This window comes from Felis catus, chromosome A1 (assembly GCF_018350175.1).
Source record: "Felis catus isolate Fca126 chromosome A1, F.catus_Fca126_mat1.0, whole genome shotgun sequence".
Lineage (NCBI taxonomy): Eukaryota > Metazoa > Chordata > Mammalia > Carnivora > Felidae > Felis > Felis catus.
The window spans coordinates 227,603,479-227,626,058 of record NC_058368.1 but is presented as its reverse complement, the minus strand read 5'-3'; the positions used below and the strand labels follow the sequence as shown (position 1 = coordinate 227,626,058).

General features: G+C 44.2%; 1 protein-coding gene across 8 annotated transcripts in view; it reads left to right on the top strand.

Annotated features, from left to right (window-relative positions):
* TRIO (trio Rho guanine nucleotide exchange factor) overlaps positions 1–22,580 on the top strand; it is a 354,620-nt gene that overhangs the window by 227,840 nt on the left and 104,200 nt on the right. For all 8 annotated transcript variants that reach the window (XM_023239465.2, XM_045038713.1, XM_045038715.1 and 5 more), the window contains 9 exons: positions 1,194–1,308; positions 4,574–4,689; positions 8,415–8,537; positions 15,452–15,646; positions 15,745–15,860; positions 16,631–16,697; positions 17,312–17,421; positions 18,376–18,445; positions 19,080–19,169. In XM_023239465.2, the coding sequence (XP_023095233.2) occupies positions 1,194–1,308; positions 4,574–4,689; positions 8,415–8,537; positions 15,452–15,646; positions 15,745–15,860; positions 16,631–16,697; positions 17,312–17,421; positions 18,376–18,445; positions 19,080–19,169 (1,002 nt within the window). The remainder of the gene's footprint in view (positions 1–1,193; positions 1,309–4,573; positions 4,690–8,414; positions 8,538–15,451; positions 15,647–15,744; positions 15,861–16,630; positions 16,698–17,311; positions 17,422–18,375; positions 18,446–19,079; positions 19,170–22,580) is intronic.

The following is a 22,580-nucleotide window of genomic DNA, read 5'->3' as shown; positions in this document are numbered from 1 at the left end:
TCCATTTGTTTATCATTTTCGGGATAATGAGCTGTTACCCTAACAACCTCTACATATGATTAATTTTCTTACTATCTTCATGGATTGTAATATATTTGGTGTGTTTTAATCAATTGCAGTCATTTATCTTTTTTATATTCAACTTGTCCCATTCGTGGGTGCGCCTTCCATTCAGAAGGGCCCTGATGTCCTTCTGACGTAACCCTGGTTGTCTTCTGCAGCCTCCTCACTGTTTAGTTACGGCAGCTGATTTCAGGCTTATCTGGAGAGACCCGTGATAGAGTCTTAGGTTAATTAAAAAGTGTCCTAGCTCCACCCACTAGAAAGGCCTGGAAACAGTGACCGACCAGAAAAAATGAACTCCCCAGTATACAGTCCCAGTTGTGGTCTATATACCATGTACCATACGCAAGGAGACAGAGCTCCCTGAAGAAGGATTAATTCCAGATCTGAGACAGGAAATGTGTAAGGGATTTCCAATTCAAATATAATTAAGGATTTTTTTTCCTCTTGTTTTTTTTTTTAAATATATTAATGAGATTACTTATTTGGTTTCTAAAGATGGAATGTCCGTTATTTGTGACAGTAATACCACGAAACAAGCCACCCCAAAACTCGATGGCTTAAAGTAGGGGTTGGCAGACTCAGACCTGAGAGCTAAATGTGTCTACTCTCATTCATTAACATGTTGCCCATGGCTACTCTCCTGTGGCGGGGGGGGGGGGGGGGTGGGTTGGGGAGATAGAGACTGAATGACTCGGGAAGCTGAAAATGCTGTCTGCCCTTTTCAGAAATCCAGGCACAGCTTAGCTGGGTGCTCTGCCTCCAGGTTTCTCCCCAGGCTGCTATTGAGGTGCTGGCCAGGGGATACACCAATATACACCTGGTCAGCTGGAGGCTGGACAGGCCAGCGGTTCCTCTCAGCCCCCTGCTGTGTGCACCTGTCCATACGACAGCGGTCAACATGGCAGCTGGTTTCATCGGGGCAAGGGCTCAGAGACACAGTTGTTCTTGTTGTTGTTTTTAATTGAAATAGGACTTAACCTGTGTACCCTCCAAAGCACAGGTTGGCTTGAAAACGTTTTAGGTAAAGGTGTATGCTAGAGCTACATGCTGTTGTCACCCGTATGTATTCAAAATACATGTTTGTACGAGTCCAATTAACACCACGTTGCTCTCCCTGTACTTCTTAGGCTTGCACACTTGCTAGAAGGAATGCAGATGTCTTCCTGAAGTACCTGCACAGGAATAGTGTGAACATGCCGGGAATGGTGACCCACATCAAAGCTCCTGAACAACAAGTAAAAAGTGAGTACGGTCGGGACTCCCTTTACCGGCAAGTGATGCAAGGAGCTTGGTGAGAACGCGGTCTAAAATCCTAAGATCTGGGCTTCGTTTTAAATGTCCGTTACGTATTATTAAGTTCTCACCAATTTTCTTCGTTTACTAATAAAGTATGAAACAAATGATCTAGATTGGTAATTTATTGAATAAAGTTGGAGAGTGTAAACAGAGAGAACATACAGCATGGTATTTATTAGCTTTGACTATTTTGTTACAACAAGTGAAAATATTGTAAATCGGAGAAAAGAGGAAAATCAGAATTTTTCTGTAGTCAAAATATTTTTAAAAGTTCAAATCAAGAAATTATACACCAATATCGTTCTGTAAAGTGTTATCAATTTGACATACTTAGAAAGCAAATTGCCAGGTATTATATATTTTGGTATCTTTTGAATATAAACTTCTGTAAAACCATGTTTTTATGTATATGTAATGTAAGCGCATAGAAACAGATCTGGGAAAATTTTACACTAAATTATTAACAGGATTGGTATGGGTGGATGTGAGGGGGGCTGATGGTTTCTACTCTAGAATTCCGATGGGATAGTTCACAGTGAAAACAACTTCAGGTGTTCTCGAACTTAAAACTTGGATTTAGTCATGGTTTTTTCAGGTTCAAATAAAATGACATGGAAATGGATCCTCAGAAAATGTTCATGAATTTAGAACAGTCTTGACACAAAGGTACCTTGAGTCCACTGTAATCCTTCCCGAAAGCTTCAGAGATCTGCACTAAACACATGAAGAAACTGGGGTCCTTCATCCCTCCCTCTCAGAGTTGGGTTTCATAGGGAAAAAATTGCCATAATCTGTTAACAAATGATTCCTCTTACTCTTTAAGACCATATGATTGGCAGAAACTTTGTTGTATTCTGCTCCCCGTTCTTCGGGATTTATCTGTTAGAGGTGTCACAGAAATACTATCCATCACATGGGTATAATCCTCTAAGCTCCACAGATGAGATCCGTATTTATTACTTGGTGGGCTCTTCTCTTGGGAAAATGAGTGACTAACGCAACCGTTTTTCAGCAGGAGCAAGTTACTTGCATTGGTAATCTGTTTACTTGGCTCATTTCAGATAAAAATCATTGCCTTTCTGTCATCCTTCAGTATTGCCTTTGGTTGTGGGTCATCGTCTGCTTTGTCTGATCACAGACGTGACGATCCTCACGAGGCTGTCCTAGTCCAGTGGGTGTATGTGTGTGTGAGACAGGGGACTGTGTTCCCTGTGCCCACTTACGTGATAGTCGCCGCACATTTGCTGCTGTTTGTCATCATTCTGGGTGCTCTGGAGAATTAAAAACGAAATGTTTGGTTTCTCTCATTGGGTTCAGGTGTGGGACGGTGCATTAGACCCACGTAAGGGCGATGGTGCCAGAAGAGACCCTGTGACCCCAGACAACCCTCAGGTGCTTGAGGAAGGCCAGGCAGTTTCCCCTCCCAGGCCCCGCAGGGTGGTTCCCTGCCCTGCTGCTCACGCACCCCAAATCAGTCCTGCCCCAGGTGGGGGTGGTGGAAAGAAGGAACTGGAAAAGACCGATTGGCTCACGTTCATTTTCACGTGTCATATTTTCATTTCAGTGGTAGCTTATGGTTCTGACCGGCTTCAGAAATTTAAAGCGTTAATTTGCATCGCTACGTTAGTTTACTTTTTCAGTAAAGATCGTATAGCCTGACCCCTGAGCTGCCAGGTAAGCGCTGCTTATGGGTTCTGGTTTGTCGCAAAGTGGCTCAGCATCTTGGGAACCCTGAAATATTTGTGGACCGCTTAATATTTTTACAGTTTCCTAATGTTAATTAAGTTATAATCTAGACACCTTTTATTTGATTTGCAGTTTCAGTCTCTGGAATCTTCTAAAGTTTCTCGTGTGTTTTATAAACCTTTGGAGTAAAACAGACTCCCTGTAAAAATTGTTTTGAGTGTGCAAATGTATATAAATTATCTAATTCCATAGCCACTGGTCACCACTGTCAATACAACTTAGTCCTCGTTCTGTATCAGAATTTAAAGCTCTGCTGTATGCTTTTTAATGTGCAGTATAGTGATTTCATAGTTGGCTTAACCTGACCCCCAGATGTTGCTGTTCAGTTTTTCCAAACGGTGCCTTAGTGTTTGTGCACCTGATACATACCGCTCGTGTAAGCACCGTACATCCGAAGGATTGAACAATCGAATTCCTGGTTCGCAGCTGTACACACTTCAGTGTCGTTATCTGTTGCCAGAGTGTTCACTGCAAGACTTGTGCCCTGTTTCCCGTCAGTAATGCGGGGTCACTGGTGCCTGTACCCTCTGCTCCCCAGCCTCCCAGCATATGGGAGGACACAGTCCTTGCCAGGAACATGGTAGAAGATGGCCCCATCGTTGGAGTGAAGTTAAACATGTTTCTGTGTATTTAGTGGCCACATTTTAGAAATCACAAACTCCATGTTTATATGCTTTGCTCATTTTTCTAACAGACTGTTCATCTTTTTCCTGTTTACTGGGAAGTACACTAGCTCTGTGTTTTATATTTCCTAGTAATGTTAACTGGATTTTTAATTGGTGGTATGTTTTTACAATGGTTTATGCTTGGTTATGACATTTTATAATTTTTATGTAATCAGGGTTTTTTGGCCTTTCTGGCTCCATGCTTCTCTGTTGTCACGTCCCTGCTTCTCTTATGGTTTATGGTTTTGTTTTTGTCTTTGTAAAAACAAAAAACAAAAGAAGAAAGAAAGAGAGAGAGAGAGAGAGAGAGAGAAAGAAAGAAAGAAAGAAAGAAAGAAAGAAAGAAAGAAAGAAAGAAAGAAAGAAAGAAAGAAAGAAAGAAAGAAAAACCAAAACGTTGTTTTCTTCTAATACTCCACCATTTTGCAATACATCCTTTGTACTAAGTTCCTTCACAGGAAGGTTTGAATGCTATTGAATGAAATGCCTAATACCGAAGTTTTGTCGGCCGTTGTCAGTTTGTCCCAGCAGGAGACACAATAGCTTATCCCATTAATCCAGCCAGCCTTAAGTTTCCAGTGACCTCCATCCTAAGATAATAAGTTGGGGTAAGAGAATAAGGAGAGGTCTGGTTGACATGCTCATTGAGAACATGGGGGAGGCAAGTGTGGCTCTCTTAACTGAATGCTCTGTCTTATGTTGACATTTGCATAAAGTCTGTAAATAAACATGAGCGGGATTTTGCAAGTGTCTCCATTGATTGCAAGCGCAAACATTCGTCTTCCTCTTTATCCTCTTAGATATCTTGAATGAACTCTTCCAGCGGGAGAACAGGGTATTGCATTATTGGACCATGAGGAAGAGACGGCTAGACCAGTGCCAGCAGTATGTGGTCTTTGAACGAAGTGCCAAGCAGGTCAGTCACGACCCCGGGCTCCCCATTGCTCTCCACCCTCCGTTTACACCTCTGTCCTCAGCTGGGCGGCTTTGGACGTTGCAGCCATGTTGAAAACCACTTTCAAATGATGAGACCAGTCGTGCCTTTTAAATCAGTTTGCTATGAAAAGAAAACCCACAATCCTGTAAAACTGTGATTTGGGCTCCCAGGAAGATGCCACACAGCCTGCCTCTAGTGCCATTACCTCGTATTTAGGACCAGCAAGTACGAGTCATAACTATGATGATGATTCAAAAATCATTGTTGGGGTGCCTGGGTGGTGCAGTCAGTTGAGCATCCAACTTTGGCTCCGGTCATAATCTCGTGGTTCATGAGTTCAAGCCCCGTGTCAGGCTCTGTGCTGACAGCTCAGTGCCTGGAGCCTGCTTTGGATTCTGTGTCTCCTCCTCTCTCTCTCTCTGCCCCTCCCCTGCTTCCTCTCTCTCTCTCTCTCTCTCTCTCTCTCTCTCTCTCAAAAATAAACAAGCCTTAAAAAAATTTTTTTTAAATCCTTGTAGAATCCAGGTCTGTGCTTGTATAAATATTATAGCGGGTGTTTTTTTTATATTGCTATATTTATATTTTCAACATAAAATTTTGTTCTTCAGGTAAATTGAGCTAAAATAAAGTGTGCCAGAATTTCTAAGAATTCAGTAGAATAAAAAAATGTTCAGGCAGTTGGCTAATGTAGAGATAGCAAGACGATTTTTTTTTAATGTTTATTTTTGAGAGAGAGATGGAGACAGAGCACGAGTGGGGGAGGGGCAGAGAAAGAGGGAGACACAGAATTGGAAGCAGGCTCCAGGCTCCGAGCTGGCAGCACAGAGCCCGACATGGGCTTGAACTCACAAATTCAAGATTATGACCTGAGCCGAAGTCGGGTGCTCAACTGAGCCACCCAAGTGCCCCAAAGATGATACGTTTAGGGGGCCCCTGGCTGGCTCAGTCGATACAGCATGCAACTCCTGATCTCAGGGTTGTGAGTTTAAGCCCCAGGTTGGGCATGGAACCTACTTAAAAAAAATCTGTTTAGAGTTTCTGTCTTCTGAAGTCATTTTGAGATAAGGGTTTCTGCCTGAATGGTTAGTCACGGAAGATCATTTTAGAGTAAAGTCTGTCTGACCCCTAACTTGAACTAAGATTCCTGTCACTTCTCCTTGGCCTTAACGGTAGCATAGGAATCCATAGCCGTTTGTCCAGAATTTGGAGCGTCAGGAGGGAACAGAGGACAGAAGGCTGGTTCTCAGGATGCCTGTCTGAGCCTTCTGTCCTGCAGGTCAAGGCGCCTCTTCAGTGCTGTGGTCCCTGGTGACTGCACCACACATGGGCGGTCTTCTAAATTCACCTGTGCCTGTCACAGAGTAAGGCAGTCAGTTAAATCTTTTAGCTTAAGAAAGATCGAATATTCCTCAGCACAGTTTCCCACTTAGGGATTTTCTTTCAGTTTGGTCAATGTTGGTCTCCAGAGGGCGGCCGGGTGCTCTGGGGATCAGTTCCCCAGAGATTGATAAGCTGGAGTTCATGGTCCATGGACCTGGCATCCTGTCTCAGTCTTTCTCTGCTGGTTTCACCAGGTGTAGTTATCATATTCCCAACACAAGGGCAAGCAGTAGTGTTTTTCAGAGCTTAAATTACATCTTCTTAGCATTTGATTTGATGATCGTTCCACCATATTTCAGATGCATGGGGGCCTGATTTGTTTCTAATTAGAGATTGTTTCACAGTCTTTTCTCCCATATCTTTCTTTATTGTTTCTCTGTTAAAAGGCAAGCAATCAGCTGCAGAGAACAAAATTGTAAATAACTATTTTAATGGAGAAAAACAATAGATGTGTTGTTGCTTTTTCCTAAAGTTGGCTCATTGGCCAAAAATGAGATCATTAAGCACAGGCCGTGGCAAACGATGACCCCGTGGCCCTGTGGGTTCTCTTCTGTGCCATGATCCTGGGGTAAAACCCAGTAGTTATACCACCAGTGTCTGCGCTTCTCAGGATGGAGCCCTGAGGTCACCTGGATGCAGCGTCCCCGGTGGGGGTCCGGAGGGGGGACTCCGGCCGCGGTTCTGTCTCTGGGCGAGTCCGGCCCTTGGACTTCCTGGTTGCCTCCTGCCTCTTCTGCTGCTTTCCCAGGCTCTCTGCTGTCCCGTCTTCCTTATCTCTGCAGCTGAATGTTGGCATTCTCCAGGGCTCCGCCTGGGGCTTGCCCTTGTTTCTCTTCCCCATCTTCTTATCTCCTCTGTGGGTGTCTCCCAGCCCTGACCTCCATTTCTGGCGTCCAGACTTACAAATCCCAGTTGTCTCCGTGGTGTCTCCACTGGGGCCTTCCTGAGAATAGAAGTGGACTCACGACGCCTGACCCCCGCTCCTCGTCTTATGGGGCGTGTCCCCCTCGTCTTACACAGTGTATCCCCTGCGCCTCCTCGTCTTACGGGGTGTGTCCCCCCCATCCCCTCACCTTTCAGGATGTAGAGCTCCTTCCCATCTTTCCCCAGTTTCCCACCTTCACTCCCTCGTGAGTCCCATAGGTGCGGACTTCCCACACGTGTCAGGCCTGCCCTCCCCCTTCACGTCCAGAGCCCTCGTGCTATGGAAACCCCAGCCGTGTCCTGCCCAAACCTTTGAACCAGTTTGCCGACCCGTGTTGCTTCTTCTACTCCCTGTCCACTGCAGTTCCTTTTCCTCACAGCAGCCCCACTAGCTTTCCCACAAAAGTCCAGGCTGTGCCTGTGACCTCCAAGGCCCTCCTGCCCTCCCCGGCCTCACCCCCGGCCTCTCTCCGCGGCTTCCCCAGCAGGCCAGCTCTATCAGCCTGGGGCTGTGGTGCGTACCTCTCCGCCTGCTGAGCTTCTCCCCATTCTTCTGAGCCCCCTGCTTTGCACCAGTTCCTGAGCACCCCCCCCCCCCCCGCTTCGCAGCCAGCCCCTCTCGGCCTGGACACCGCATGTGCTGACCTCCCTTTCTAAGTGTGGCGTCCCTGACCTCACTTGTCTTCGTGCCTCTTTGTACATCCCCCTCCGCAGTCGGCAGGGGGAGGCAGGGCAGCCGTACCCAGGCCTGACAGCAGTGACAGCCCCACTCAGGAAGCTGCACGGCAAATAATCTGTCTGGGTCGTGCTTTCCTTTTCATGTTTTCTAAAATGCTATAAGTGCTGTGATGTATCTAGTAGAGACAGTGATGTCTCTGCTCTAGAAAGCAGCTCACAGCGGATGGCCCAGAGATTACAAACAGCACATAAAAATCTTCTACGGTTTTCAAAAATTTACTTATTTTGAGAGAAAGCCTGTGAACGTGTGAGCAGGGGAGGGGCAGAGAGAGGGGGAGAGAGACTCCCAATCTCAGCACTGTCAGCATAGAGCTTGACTCAGGGCTCGATCCCACGAACCACGCGATCGTGACCTGAGCCAGAAATCAAGAGTCAGATGCTTACTGACTGAGCCACCCAGGCACCCACGAACCTCTTGAACACTTTAATCATTGCTACAGAAGTGACATGGTTATAACCTTCTAGAATGTCAGGTGTTTTTTTTTTTTTCTTTTAATTTTGGAATTGCAGTGCTTATTTCAGAAGCCTGTCTCTCTTTGTGGGAGCACTCTATGCGTGTGCCAGCGCTGGCTTGTGACATCACATCTGAGTGACATACGACAGAACTGGGACCCTCTTTGCCAGTGCTGAGCCGTGAACGTCTCCATTCCTTCCCTCTCTAGGCTTTAGAGTGGATCCATGACAACGGAGAGTTCTACCTTTCCACACATACGTCCACGGGTTCCAGCATACAGCACACACAGGAGCTCCTGAAAGAGCACGAGGAGTTTCAGATCACCGCGAAGGTAGGTCCAGGTTGGTGGTGGCCGTCTGTTCCGTCACCCGCCCACACAGCAGGGCTTTCCAGAATAACCCACCACAGGATACTCCGTGTAAATAAGGTATTGCTCAAAGAAATCGTTTCATACCGTATCCAAAATTGGAGACACAGGGACCCCAGTGGCTTGTCCTACATTAACGTAGGGGACTCTGCGTTTCCCAGTTCCCTCCCTTTACCTCTTGTCTCCCTTGGGTCTTCGGATTTCTGCAGATACCTTCCTTCGTGTCGTCTCTTTTGTCCTTTTCCTTGTTCTTTTTGTTTTCTTTCTGGTTTCTTTCGCAAGGTCTTTTCTAAGTACTTGCTATTTTTAGGAAACCCCATTTGGTGTGACCGACCTGGCTTGGGCGTGTCCTGCGGGGGCTTCCTTTCCCCGTCTCTAGGTCTCTAGTCGGTGACACTTGCTACAGGGACGCTGCTGTCACCAGCCCAGTCCCGTGGCAGCATTTACCTCGGCACCCTCTCTCTCTTGTGGTTGTCCATAGGCTTATAAAACGGAGATGTCTTCATTTTCCTCCTGCAAATCAAAAAAGAATTAGATACATGGCTTATGTAGCAGATGTGAGTAAATACACATTTTTATGCAAAAATGTAAGACTCTTCATACTGACATAAATGTTTTCCCAGTTAAAGTATATGCTGGCAGAGGCTGATTTTTTTTTTTTACCTCAAAACAGTTTGGGGGTTTTTAGGGTTCCTTTCTCAACCTGTGGTGTTTTTGTTTTTCAAAGTTTTGAATTCCGTTCTTTGTCATATTTTCAGAAGTGCTTCTGTTTTTCTCATGGTAGACTTGACTTTCCTTAAAAGTTGCAAGTTAATTCAAATTTCACACTAGAAAGAAAGGATCTAGCTGGATAGTAGTTTGGCTAAAAAGAAGTATTCATGTATAAGTAAAACAGGATTTTCTTGTGTGGCCCTTTAGGTAGCGGTGGAAACCATCAATGGGAATTTTTAAATCCTCGAGAGTGACAACAGCTATTTTGTATTGTGTTTAGTTGTACTTCTTTATGTTTTCTGTAACCATTTCTGACTCCTGGTGTTCTTCACTGCCCTCTGCTCCCGCCCATCCACAAGCTGTAAGTTGATTTCCTTCCCTTCACCCTCGGGCCGCTGGGCTCTGGGAACCCTTGTTCCCTGCTCTGGAGGAGCTCACGGTCCAGGGTGGCTGCAGGCAGACTGACCACTGCGGGGCTCGGTGAGACCTGGCACTGGGTGGGGACACCATGAGCATTTGGGGGTGGGCAGGGCTCAGGCAGTCTGGCAGTGACAGCTGCACCCAGCATGGGGGCCGTGGGCACCCAGAGGAAGGCGCCCACCCACTCATTTGAGGAGAGCTGGCCTGCCTGCCTCTGCAGGTAAGCATCATGTCTTTTGCTTCCCCGAGATACAGCACACCCTTGGCTGTGTAGTTCTCGTTTCTGTTAACAGTGGGAGGATAAATTACAGTTGTGCGCGTTACAAATTTGTTTTTTTTGAATAGCCTTTGATGATAAAGGTATTAAGAAAATGCCTAAGATGCCACTCAGAGATAGATTTAAGATTTGTTCCCCTTCACTAAGCTGAATTTCCATTAACGCTGCATTCTGCAGACCATTTGCACAGCCAAACAGCCTGGTCGCCGCACGATTCCAGGGGGCGCCGTGCGCACAGAAGCTCATGTGAACCTCACTGTCTGCGGTGCAGTTGCATGGCAGCCATGTTCCACCAATAGAGTGTGTTCAAAGGGAATTTTTATTCCTGAATTTCCCTCCTCCTCAGATGAGGGGTGTGGTTATTAAACAGTGAGCAACAGGGGCATGTTTTGGCTCTTGTGTTTTGTAAAAATAAGCATCTAAAATCACCAGTGTAACACCTGACCTTGCCGTCTCTCTCACTGGGTCTGCTGGATCTGTTTTGCCCAGAGGAACTAGTGGATTTGGAAAAGAAAACCTCTCGCTTTTTCCGCTTAGCATCTCATTCCCATGGGTTTCTGGCTTCCTTTCTCTTCATCAGACCACGTCTACTCATGCCTGGGGGTGTCTGTTGCTCGCCTTCTGCCCCTCCTCATAGTGTCTTCTAAGAAACCGCTTTACCCGTGTCATGGAGAGAATCTGTTGCTCTTGATGTGACCGTCCTCCAGTTTAGTTGTTACAGCGGTCAGTGTTGTAACACATTTAGTGCAATGGAAGTAAAGCCTTTTTGTCACTGTCTCACCATGAAGCCTCAGCTTGATTCCTTCGCAGCTCCCGATGGAATGATTTCTCAGAGTGCTTCACAGGCACCACCTGTATCCAGGTCACGCGTGTTTACTTAAAAGCCAGTTTCTGTCCTTATTTGAGACTTACTGACTTAGACTGTTTAGGAGTGAGGCCTGAAGATGAGCGTCTGTAAACAAGCTCCCAGGTGACTTTTCCACAAGCACAGTGGAGTGGGAGGCTCGCGGCCCGAGACGCAGAACTTTCCTCCTCCTTCCCACACACTTCCTGCATCCCGGTCACCACTGTCCCCAGCGCCAAAAGCCTTCATTTGCTAGAAAGTGTCTAAGACCCTTGAATGTGCATCCTCCCTGGGTTTTTCCTTACCTAAGAACATGGTGAGTAAAGATTCTTTGACATGTGGACTCAGGAATGCAGTTTGCCTTTATTTTTCTGCAAACCCCTGATTGCCCACTGCTGAGGTTGTTCAAATTAATAATATTTGTATGCTTTTGAAATAAAATCTATTTTTGTAATAATCTCTAGAAAGAACAGTAAGGATGAAAACTTTTGTAATACTTGATTTAAAAAGACGCAGAAAGGCTTTTTTTTTCATAGCGTTGAGCAGCGTTCTAGAGAAAAACTAAGTTGGATTCGTATCCCACCTTGATAGCAAGGTAAATGTATCAACAATGAAAACCTGAAATGACTAGAAAAAATAACGGGACACGAAACCCAAAGCTCTAAAAAATGATAAAATCACATACACAAAAATGTATGAATTTCTAAAGTGTAGGCCAACATAAGTGAAAGAAAGCAAATAGGGAGGATAAATACGCAATTCCTATCACAGAGGGCTGATTTCTCAGTTGTAAAGAGCTTTTACAAATCAATAAGAGTAAACAAGAAAATGGACAAGAGATATTAAAGAGGGCTCCCAGGAAAGGAATTCTAAATGGCTTTTAAATATATGAAATTATCAAATTTACCTAAAATAAGAAAACTATAAATCAGAAGTATACTGTGTTCTGTTTTCACCCAGGTATTGGCAGATACCAAAAAGGTTATGGCTGCACCTTGGCGGTGGGGGGAGCTGGTGAATGGAGTCGATCTCTGGGGATGGGGGGGGGGGGCTGCACCTTGGAGGGGGCTGGTGAATGGAGTCGACCTCTGGGGATGGGGGGGATGTGTCACCACATTAACTGCTCAGTGTCACAGATGGACATCCCTTCTGCCCCAGCCGTCCCACATCTTGAAACACAGACTAGCTACACACGCTCAGACACATGCAGTTTTTTCCTGGCTTAGGAAAAGAATGGAAACGACATGAAAGTCCATTCAGTGGGAGCACATTAGCTCATAGAAATCTTTCTTGTGCAGCTCCAAACCTAAAACAAGCGTACTGCTCCTGTTCCGGTAGTGAAGGATGTCTGAGAGTTGTTAAACGAAAAATGCTGGGTGCAGAGCAGGGCTTGTGTGTACAAGCATTTAGGTACAAAGAGAGAAATACATACATACATACATACATACATACATACACCCCTCTGTATAATAAAATGTGTCTAGAATGGTAACACATGAAGCTGATCATTGAGACACCTCATAGGAAGGTGGAGTAAGGAGGCTTTTCACTTTGTATCCTTTTTACCTTTGAAGTTTTGATTTCTATGCATGCATTTTAAAAATACCAGTTAGGAGTGCTTGGTGGCTCAATGGGTTAAGTGTCTGACTTCGACTCAGGTCATGATCTTACGGTTCGTGGGTTCGAGCCCTGTGTCGGGCTCTGTGCTGACAGCTCAGAGCCTGGAGCCTGCTTCGGATTCTGTCTCCCCCTCTCTCTGCCCCTCTCCTGATCGTATTCTGTCTCTCTCTCTCTCAAAATAATAAACATTAAAAAAACAGTTAAAATAAAAATGTATTGAAAGCTCGTGAATTAGCAGATTCATCATCCTTAATTTTTATCACGCCATTCACCCCATCATTATTAATCACGCTGTTGCAGTGTGCCAGAACTGCTCTGGGTGCTGGGCTCATGGACTGCAGTTTCTAGTTGGGGTGAATATATATACATCTACTGTGAAGTAGTAAGACAAATATACACGGTGGGGGGAGGGTTGCCATCTTTGAGGGAGAGGCTCGGCCACACATCTTCAAGAAGCCTTGACTGCCTGATTGGCGTCTTTTGTTTAAATGAAGTTTGTAAGCCACCAGGCTTTGTCTCTAGCCCACCTTCCTGCTGCATCTAGTGTCCTAAACAGCATCCGCCTGTTGGCGTGACATGCATTCAACTCATCTATTTTGTGACGTGTGTTATGCAGACATCTTCCTATAGTTTTTCAATGTTTTGTTTTCTCTTTGAATGTAGGCAAGCTGCATTGTTTTTTTGTTTTGTTTTGTTTTATCTTCACTCCTATGACCCCAGTGCTTAAAATATGAAACAGTTTTCTTGACTCCTTGAAGAGACACTACACATAACTTGCAGTACCCTTTCACCGGTGGCGCTTGGACGGTGGAAGAGAAGAAATGCTTTCATGGTGGCACAATGCAACTTCTCTGTGCTTCTCAGCACATTAGTATCTTGGCATCCAGCAGTGTAACCTCATCCAGGCAACCCAATTTTTTTTTGTTGTTTTAAGTTTATTTACTTATTTATTCTGAGATGAAAGAGAGCCGGGGAGGGGCAGAGAGAGAACCCCAAGCAGGCTTCATGCTGTCAGCACAGAACCCGATGAGGGGTCCCAGGAACCGTGAGATTATGGCCTGAGCCGAAACCAAGAGTCAGAGGCTTAGCCAACTGAGGCACCCAGGTGCCTCCAGGCAACCCAGTTTTTAAACAGTCCTGCCTTTCTCATATTCTCTTTGATATTAAAATTTAATAATGGTTCTAAGTTAAGTCCCTTTTGGAATTTATGGTTCCACTTGTGAAACTTTGACTTTTTAGGTCTTTGGTTTATAATTCGTCTTAGCATATCCAGAAAGGTGTTGTGTTGATAGATCGTATGGTTTGGTTGATTAGCTCACTCTACCTGAGCTCATTTCCACACCAGATGAAAGTCCTCAAAACTTCAGGGTGTTTTAAGTTTTGCTGACTTTTTCTAATAAACAGCTTTTATAGAATTTTGCAATAACCTTTTTTTTCCACAGGAGATTATTATATCTGAGTTCTGTTTTCATTTTTTTTTTTAAGTATTAATGCCTGTTAAGAGTAACTGCCATACCCCATTAAAGGTACAAGCATATACCTATTTTCCCGTAAAATCTAACGTTAACTTAATTTTCAGTAAATATTTGGTGACTGTCTCCTATGTGCCAGGCACACGAAAGGTGAATAAGATATTAGTAAGCAAAAAACCCCAAATATCCCAGGCCTGTGGTGGTTACATTCTAATAAGATAGTGGCAGACGGTAACAGTAGTAAGTCAACTATATCCTCGTGGCAGGTGACCCGTGTCCCGGGAGAGAGTGGAGCAGGCCCAGTGAGGATAGTTGGGGCAGGAAGGTGACTTGTACTTTTAAGGGACTCAGGGAGGGCCTATTGAGATGGTGGCCTTTGGTTGAGCAAAGACACGAGGGAGCCACAGAGTAGCATTCCAGGCAGGAGGGGCCATAGTGCAAGGAAGCACAGACCGGGCGTGTGCCTGGAGCACGGGGCTGGATGCAGTTTGCCCAGGGTGTGCATGCGCAGCCCGAGGATTCTACAGCTGCCTTTGCAGGTCGCCGAGGACTTGCTGCCTCACACTTCCTGTGTAAACTAGGAAAATTTATCCAGGTTTTGAGCCCTGACCTTTATCCTTTTGGGGATTTTTACTTTGAGGCCCCTGCTCTCCGGTGCACCTTTTGGGGATTTTTAAAGTCACCTTCCTGAGTGTTGGTCGTAAAGATTTCCTAGATAAAGGTTAGTGGAGAAAATCAGGTTCCCTTCCGGGAGAGGAACAGTACTCGCCTGAAATGCCAGCGGGACTGTCGAAAGAAGCCTTGCTCTAGTAACCAATGGATGTGATGAAAACAGGTGTTGAGAACTCAGTTTTGAGGGACGTTACTGCCATAGATATTAAACCAATGTTTTGTGGTTCTCCTGAACTGTATGAAAACCAAGGCGGTTGTGTTTAACTTAATTGAAGTATTTTTTCTAAGTACACGTACAAATGAAATAATTTTTGAGAGGGAGTTCTAAAACAGTGAAGAGCATTTAATATGCTTCTCTAAAGATCATTTCCTGGCTAGCGATCTTTCCTTCATTTCTACCGAGAATTGAAAAAGAAACGAACGTGCAGTGCAGAGTCACTTCAAGGATTTCACCGAGTGTCTGCAGTGTGGGGGTTCCTTTGCCAGGATCTCAGCAGGCCTTCCATCCCCGTGGGCGCAGGGGATGAACGGGCAGGGAGCAGCAGTGGGGACCACGGGGCCACGGGAGACACATGTATCCCTTCCACAGGTGTCTCTCGGGCGTCCACCAGATGAAGCCAAGCCGAGAGAAGGGCTAGATTCGGGTTGGTTTTTGCGGTCGTAAACATGCCATTCTCTGGGGAAGCGGCCAGGCCGGGATCAGGGGGTGAATTGGTGGACTTGGAGCTTCAGGGGACATTTCTCTGACCAGCAGTTTTTCCCTGTCGGGAGCTCAGAGTTGTAGGCAAGTTGCCACTGTGTCTCCGGTTCTGGCAGTTGAGTTCATTTGCCTCACAATACTTTCCTGTTGTTGTTTCCGCAGCAAACCAAAGAGAGAGTGAAGCTATTGATACAGCTGGCTGATGGCTTTTGTGAAAAAGGGCATGCCCATGCAGCAGAGATAAAAAAATGTGTCACTGCAGTGGATAAGAGGTACAGGGATTTCTCTCTGCGGATGGAGAAGTACAGGACCTCTTTGGAGAAAGCCCTGGGGATTTCTTCAGATTCCAACAAATCGGTAAATTGCTCTGTGCAAACAGAATAAACCATGGTGTTCTTCCTCATGTCCTCCCCGGATCTAATTAACTCAAGTTCATTGGCTCTCTTCCTCCACAGAGTAAAAGTCTTCAGCTGGACATAATCCCCGCCAGTGTCCCTGGGTCAGAGGTGAAGCTTCGCGATGCTGCTCATGAACTTAACGAAGAAAAACGGAAGTCGGCCCGCAGGAAAGAGTAAGCCAGTCTTTAAGAACCTGCTGGGATTCATTGAAAAAGTGAAGAAAATGTCGCTTGGACAAACCCACTGCTGTGTGTGCTTTGAAACCGGATGGCAATGATACTTTGTGATGTTCAGACTCACTGTGTGCACTGTACCCTTATCACTTGCTTCAGAAGCCGTGTCTTTTTTTTTTTGTTCCTGTGCCTCCATTTCGTATGGGGTTGACAAATTGTTTTAGTGTCATTTGTCATCAGTAGGTCATGACTAGTAGTACCAAGGAGAAAAAATAACACGTGGAGATGTTTCAAAATTGCCAAATAGTAAACTGTACCAGACGTTCCAAAGATTGTCCTAAACCAGCGGTTCTCAGCTGGGGGCAGTTGTGACCCCCAGGGGATGCTTGGCCATGTGTGTTGACATTTCTGGTTGTCACAAAATGGGAGGGGGCAGTGCTATTGGCGTCTCAGGGGTGGAGACCGGGGATCCCACTAACATCCTGTAGTTCACAGGACAGCCCCCCGGCAAAGCATTATCTGCCCCCAAGTGTCAGTGGTGCTGATGGAGAAAACGTGACCTGCTGGTGTACCTCAACAAAATGTTTTCCCTTTGAATTGGTGGCTTTACGCTGTTACTGTTCTGTCTCTTCTTGGTTTAATTCCCCAAACACATTACTGACTACTGCTTTGAAAACTCTCATTATTTCATAAGCCATAAAAGTACATAGTTCAGATAAGCCCGTGTCCTGACTGTGAACTAAGCTCTTCCCGGTCTTCCTGTGTTCAAGGTTCATAATGGCGGAGCTAATTCAAACTGAAAAGGCTTACGTGAGGGACCTCCGGGAGTGTATGGATGTAAGTAAGTTTTCTTGCTTGTTTGTTTAGATCCAGTCTAAGCGCGCTGTTTTCTCCCTGACTGTTGGTAATTCTTAAAATAATCACCCTTGTTGCCGTTGTTGTTCTCGAGATTTTCAGTGTACTTAAGCAGCCTGTTTCTTGTTCCCACCCTTCCGTGAGTTTCCAGGCCCATGTTTTGCTCATCACAGAGATGATACAGCACTAATCCTGTCATTCCGCTCGTCACATGACGGCCTGGCTGCCATCCTCTTTGTACAGAACTTTACAGCAGCTTCAGAGAAATGTGCCTTCTAATTATGATTCGCAACTGATACTCAGTAGTTTAAAGAATAGTTGTCGTACCTCAGAGAGCAGGGAGGTTAGCTCCCAAGTCTGACACCAGGAATGGAGAGTCTCAAGCTGGAGCCCGAGGAACTACTCTGAAGGGCTCACAGCAACTGGAGGGGCTTTTCTGGAAAATAGTTTTTCATGTTTTGGGAAAAGTTCCATACTTCAGATCGATTTTCGGTGATTCGTGAGCTCTGGGTACGTATTCTAGAGGCAGGAACAGCCGTTTCTTGGACATGTGCTCTTGGGTTTTTGTGTAATCCCTCTGCTTCCCTCCCGGCCAGACATACCTGTGGGAGATGACCAGCGGGGTGGAGGAGATCCCGGCCGGAATCGTAAACAGAGAGCTCGTCATCTTCGGGAACATGCAGGAAATCTATGAGTTTCACAATAAGTGAGTGGCTTTATCTCTGGGGAGCTGGTTCCTCTTGAAATCTAGATATGGTGCTGAAGTTTCCTAACAAGAAATGAAAGCTCCCAACTGAGTTAAGCATCCATTTTAGTGATTTTGTTGAAATTTGAATGAAGGCTATCAGGCTTTCTTCCAAAAGACTGACGTTGTTGAACCTATCATGATAGAGACTCGACTTTATGTTTGTTCTTACCTGCTATAGAAATGAGATTAGGAAAACTGTTTTTGGAGGAACCCTCGTTTCTCCCAAGCTATGTCGTCAGCTGCTACATTAGTTACTTAGGATGAAAAGAAAGAATTGTGCATGGCTGCTGGCCACCCCTTGGTCTTTCTGAACAAGAGGAGAGAAGGCATGAGGACAGAACAGATGCGTAGTCTGACCAAACTAAAATACACTGTGCAGTGGCCACAGGAGGCACATGGCTTTATTTTTAAGGTTTGTTTTGTTTTGGGTTTTTGGTTTTTTTGTTTGTTTGTTTTTTAAGAAACAGAAGCTCCTTTTGATAGCGTCTGCACAGCCCTCTAGCCTATGGAGAGAGACTGCTAGAGCCAGAGATGCTGGGGTCTCCCTCACTCCCCTGCCCCCACCCCAGCACAAGACACTGAAATCTAAGTGGGTTCTTCTGAGTGTTCATTTACATCCCTAAATTACATCCTCAGCTACTGAACATAGCACTTGCCCAAAAGTAAAGCTGCTAGGTTAAAATTTGTATTAGAAAGTGTTTAAAGGCTAAACTGAGTAGCTGTTTGAAAGTCACAATAACTTAGTCGAGTTAAGAGCTACATGGGTTATTAAATCCTTAAAATCTAGACGGCACAGATGTTTCACTGTATTTAATTGAAGTGATATGCTTGGCCTGATTTCTGGCGTATCTGTCTCACTACTAAATGTTTTAAGACATCTTAATAATACAGTACCATTTTTACTCTCTGCAGCATATTTCTGAAAGAGCTGGAAAAATATGAGCAGTTGCCAGAAGACGTTGGACACTGCTTTGTTACTTGGGTAATGAAACCTCGGCTACTTGTTCTCACGGTTGTTTGGTGGCTTTGCAGGAAGTTAGAAAGGAATGTGGTCCATTTCTCTTATGTCACCATGTTCTACAGTGTCTGCTTACGGAGAAATGGACTTTGCCTCAAAGACTTACATTCTGCAACTAGTTATTAACGTGGACCGAGCTTTTTATTGGCAATAGTGATGGTTTGAAATGGAACATTTAGTGTGCCAGTCCTGCACGTGGTCCTGGAAATGCGTAGATAAACATGAATGTGCAGCCATGTCTGGGGGGCCAGGTTGGCAAGGTGGGAGGGGGGATGTTGTGCAGTCGGGAGGAGAGCCAGACAGTCACCTGGTGGTAGTGCCCTGCCATCCACATGTGATGCCTGGGTTTGCACTGGCAACTGGAACAGAGTGGGTGTGCCCAGCCCTGACTTACTGGGCCAAGGGAAGCTTCTGGAGGTGTGTATACCAATAGGATGTGTTTCTCGTTTTTAACAGCTTTCCATATAAAATAGGGTTTCTTTTATTTAGAGCTTAAATTTCCTTTATCCCCACAGCTTCTTTTCTGCATAAAAGTTTATCATATTTTGAGGTACTGCCATTTGAAAGAGATATTCTAATTTGTTGTTGTTGTTTATAGGCAGACAAGTTTCAGATGTATGTCACGTATTGCAAAAATAAGCCGGATTCTACTCAGCTGATACTAGAGCATGCAGGGTCCTACTTTGATGTAAGTAATAGATTCCTGCCGAAGCTGTGAAATCTTCTAAGTTGTATTTGGTATACATAAAATGCAGCATCACTCCTAACTTTCACCTATTTGATGATACGGTATTTTCCTGTTTATCTGTCATATTTATGGTGGGATATTGTTATATATTCTTCTGTTATTGAAAGATTCTTCTAGGAGATCCTGGGTGGTTCAGTCAGTTAAGCGTCCGACTTCAGCTCAGGTCATGATCTCACCATTCGTGGGTTCTTGACCCGCATCGGGCTCTGTGCTGACAGTTCAGAGCCTGGAGCCTACTTCGGATTCTGTGTCTCCCTCTCTCTCTGCCCCTCCCCGACTCATGCTCTGTCTGTCTCTCAAAAATAAAATAAACATTGGGGCGCCTGGGTGGCGCAGTTGGTTAAGCGTCCGACTTCAGCCAGGTCACGATCTCGCGGTCCGTGAGTTCGAGCCCCGCGTTGGGCTCTGGGCTGATGGCTCAGAGCCTGGAGCCTGCTTCCGATTCTGTGTTTCCCTCTCTCTCTGCCCCTCCCCCATTCATGCTCTGTCTCTCTCTGTCTCAAAAATAAATAAACATTAAAAAAAAAAAATTTAAAAAAAATAAAATAAAATAAAATAAATAAAATAAACATTAAAAAATTTTAAAAAAAGATCCAAGATTTTAGCATGTACATGTGTATATGACATTACTTACAATTTATAGTAATTTTAGGTGTAATATCATGTTATACAGAAGGTACAAACTTTTCGGCTTCTTTTACTCTCTGTGAAACAAAAATTATCTTTGAATCTTTGAATCCTTTTTAGTCATTTATTTTTCTCATTTTTATGTGATTCCAAAAGTAGCCTGCCAATAAAATTTTTACAGATAGCACTGTCCCTAGGACCATTGGGAGGCTTATTAATTATATTCCCATTGTTGTAGATGTAGGTCATCTTTTTTGGAAAGATATTGCAGGGAGGTTATTTAGTACGAAAGAGGATAGAGCCTTATTGATATAATTTACAGAATGCTTTTTGGGTCTCCAGAATGTAGTTAAATGTGTGCCAAATACATCTTGATTAAGAGATGGGAGTACTTTTTGATGTTATGTATAATTTCTCACAAGGCTGTGAGAACATTAGCTTTGTTTCTGTCTTTACGCTGGGGCACTGCCATGTGTGATACTCTGCCCTTCTCTGGAAGTCTGGGAAATGAGAATAAATTTTAGCTTGTATCTTTGAGGTGAAGCCCTGTAGATGGCCTTGTTTTAGTTGTCATTCTCCTGACTAGCAATTATACATCATTGCCTTTGTAAATATAGAGTCAGCTCCCAGCCCAGTGCTGCCCGCCCCCCCCCCCCCTTTTTTTTTTTCTGTTTTTCACATGACCCTGGGTCTTTGCCATCAGGTGAAACTCAACACCATGGTTCTGTGCAGAGTTAGAATAATTTAAGGCCTAAGCACTGAGAGCATGTGGCACATTTAATCACATCAAATGGCTTTGGAATCAAAGCCATTAAAAAACAACAACAACAACAACAAAAAAAAAAAACAACAAAACCTTTGTCCTTAAAACACCTTTAAAGAAATTACGCTTGTCTGATTTGGGGATTTCACAAATTACTTGCCTTCAGTATTCATTGTCCAGCATGATCCCGCATCTTTTTGGGGCTCATTTAACTCAATGTGCCTGGTCATAGGTGCTTAGCATGGAGTGGTGGATAACCCAAAGTGCCCACCTTCCCAGCAAGGACGTTATTGCATGTAAACAGCTTAATACAAAGGCAAAGCAGAAATTATGGTGTTAGATATGCCACTGACCAGTGAGCTAGATCCTCCCTTTACCCCCAATTCTTTGCCCCCCACCATTCAAAGTAAAATTTTAGAAGCACAGAAGTTTTTGTTAATACCCTTAACAGCTTTTTAGAAAAAGGAAGCTCTATTGTTTTAGCAGGATGAAACCTTTGTCAGGTATTTTGGAAGAATAGTCGGATCATGTAGCCATTTTTGTCTTTATTTATTTATTTATTTTTTAAATATAATATATTGTCAGATTCGTTTCCATACAACACCCAGTGCTCATGCCAGCAAGTGCCCTCCTCCATGACATCACCCACTTTCCCCTCTCCCCTACCCCCCATCCACCCTCAGTTTCTTCTCGGTCCTTAAGAGTCTCTTATGGTTTGCTTCCCTCTCTCTCTGTAACTTTATGTCTTTATTCTTTTTAATAATTTAATTTTTTTATCATGATAGTGTACTCTTTAATCCCCATTCCCCGTCTCTCCCATCCCCCCACCTCCCTCTATTCTGGTAACCATCATCTGTTCTCTGTAGTTAAGAGTCTGTTTCTTGGTTTCTCTCTCTCTTTTCCTTTGTTCATTTGTTTTGCTTCTTAAATTCCACATATGAGTGAAAATCATATGATATTTGTCTTTTTCACTTAGCATTATACTCTCCAGCTCCATCCGTGTTATTGCAGATGACAAGATTTCATTCTTTTTTATGGCTGAGTAATATTCCTGTGTGTGTGTGTGTGTGTGTGTGTGTGTGTGTGTGTGTGTGTGTGTATACACACACATACATACCACATCTTGGCTGCTTCCATAATTTGTAGATTATGCTGCTGTAAACATAGGGGTGCATGTATCCCTTTGAATCAGTGTCTTGGTATTTTTTTGGTAAATACCCAGTAGTGTGATTCCTAGATCATAGAGTAGATCTATTTTTAACTTTTGGAAGAACCTCCATTCTGCTCTCCACAGTGGCTGTACCAGTTTGCATTCCCATCAGCAGCACAGGAGAGTTCTTTTCCTCCACATCCTCTCCAACACCTGTTGCATCTTGTATTTTTTATTTTAGTCATTCTGACAGGTGTGAGGTCATAACTATGGTTTTGATTTGTATTTCCCTGATGATGAGCAATGTTGAACATCTTTCGAGTGTCTGTTGGCCATCTGTATGTCTTCTTTGTAATATTTATTCATAGCTTCTGCCCATTTTTTAATTGAATTATTTGGTTTTTGGGTGTTGAATTATATCAGTTTTTATATATTTTGCATATTAACCCTTTATCGGATATGTCATTTGTAAATATCTTCTCCCATTAAGTAGGTTGCCTTTTAGTTTTGTTGGTTGTTTCCTTTGCTGTGCAGAAGCTTTTTATTTTGATGTAGTCCCAATGGCTTATTTTAGCTTTTATTTCCCTTGTCTCAGGAGACATATCTAGAAAGAAGTTACTATATCCAATGTCGAGAAATTATTGCTTGTGCTCTCTTATAGGATTTTTATGGTTTCAGGTCTCACATTTAGGTCTTTAATCCATTTTGAATTTATTTTTGTGTGTGATGTTAGAAAGTGGTCCAATTTCTTTCTTTTGCATGTTGCTGTCCAGTTTTCCCAGCGCCATTTGTTGAATAGACTATCTTTTAC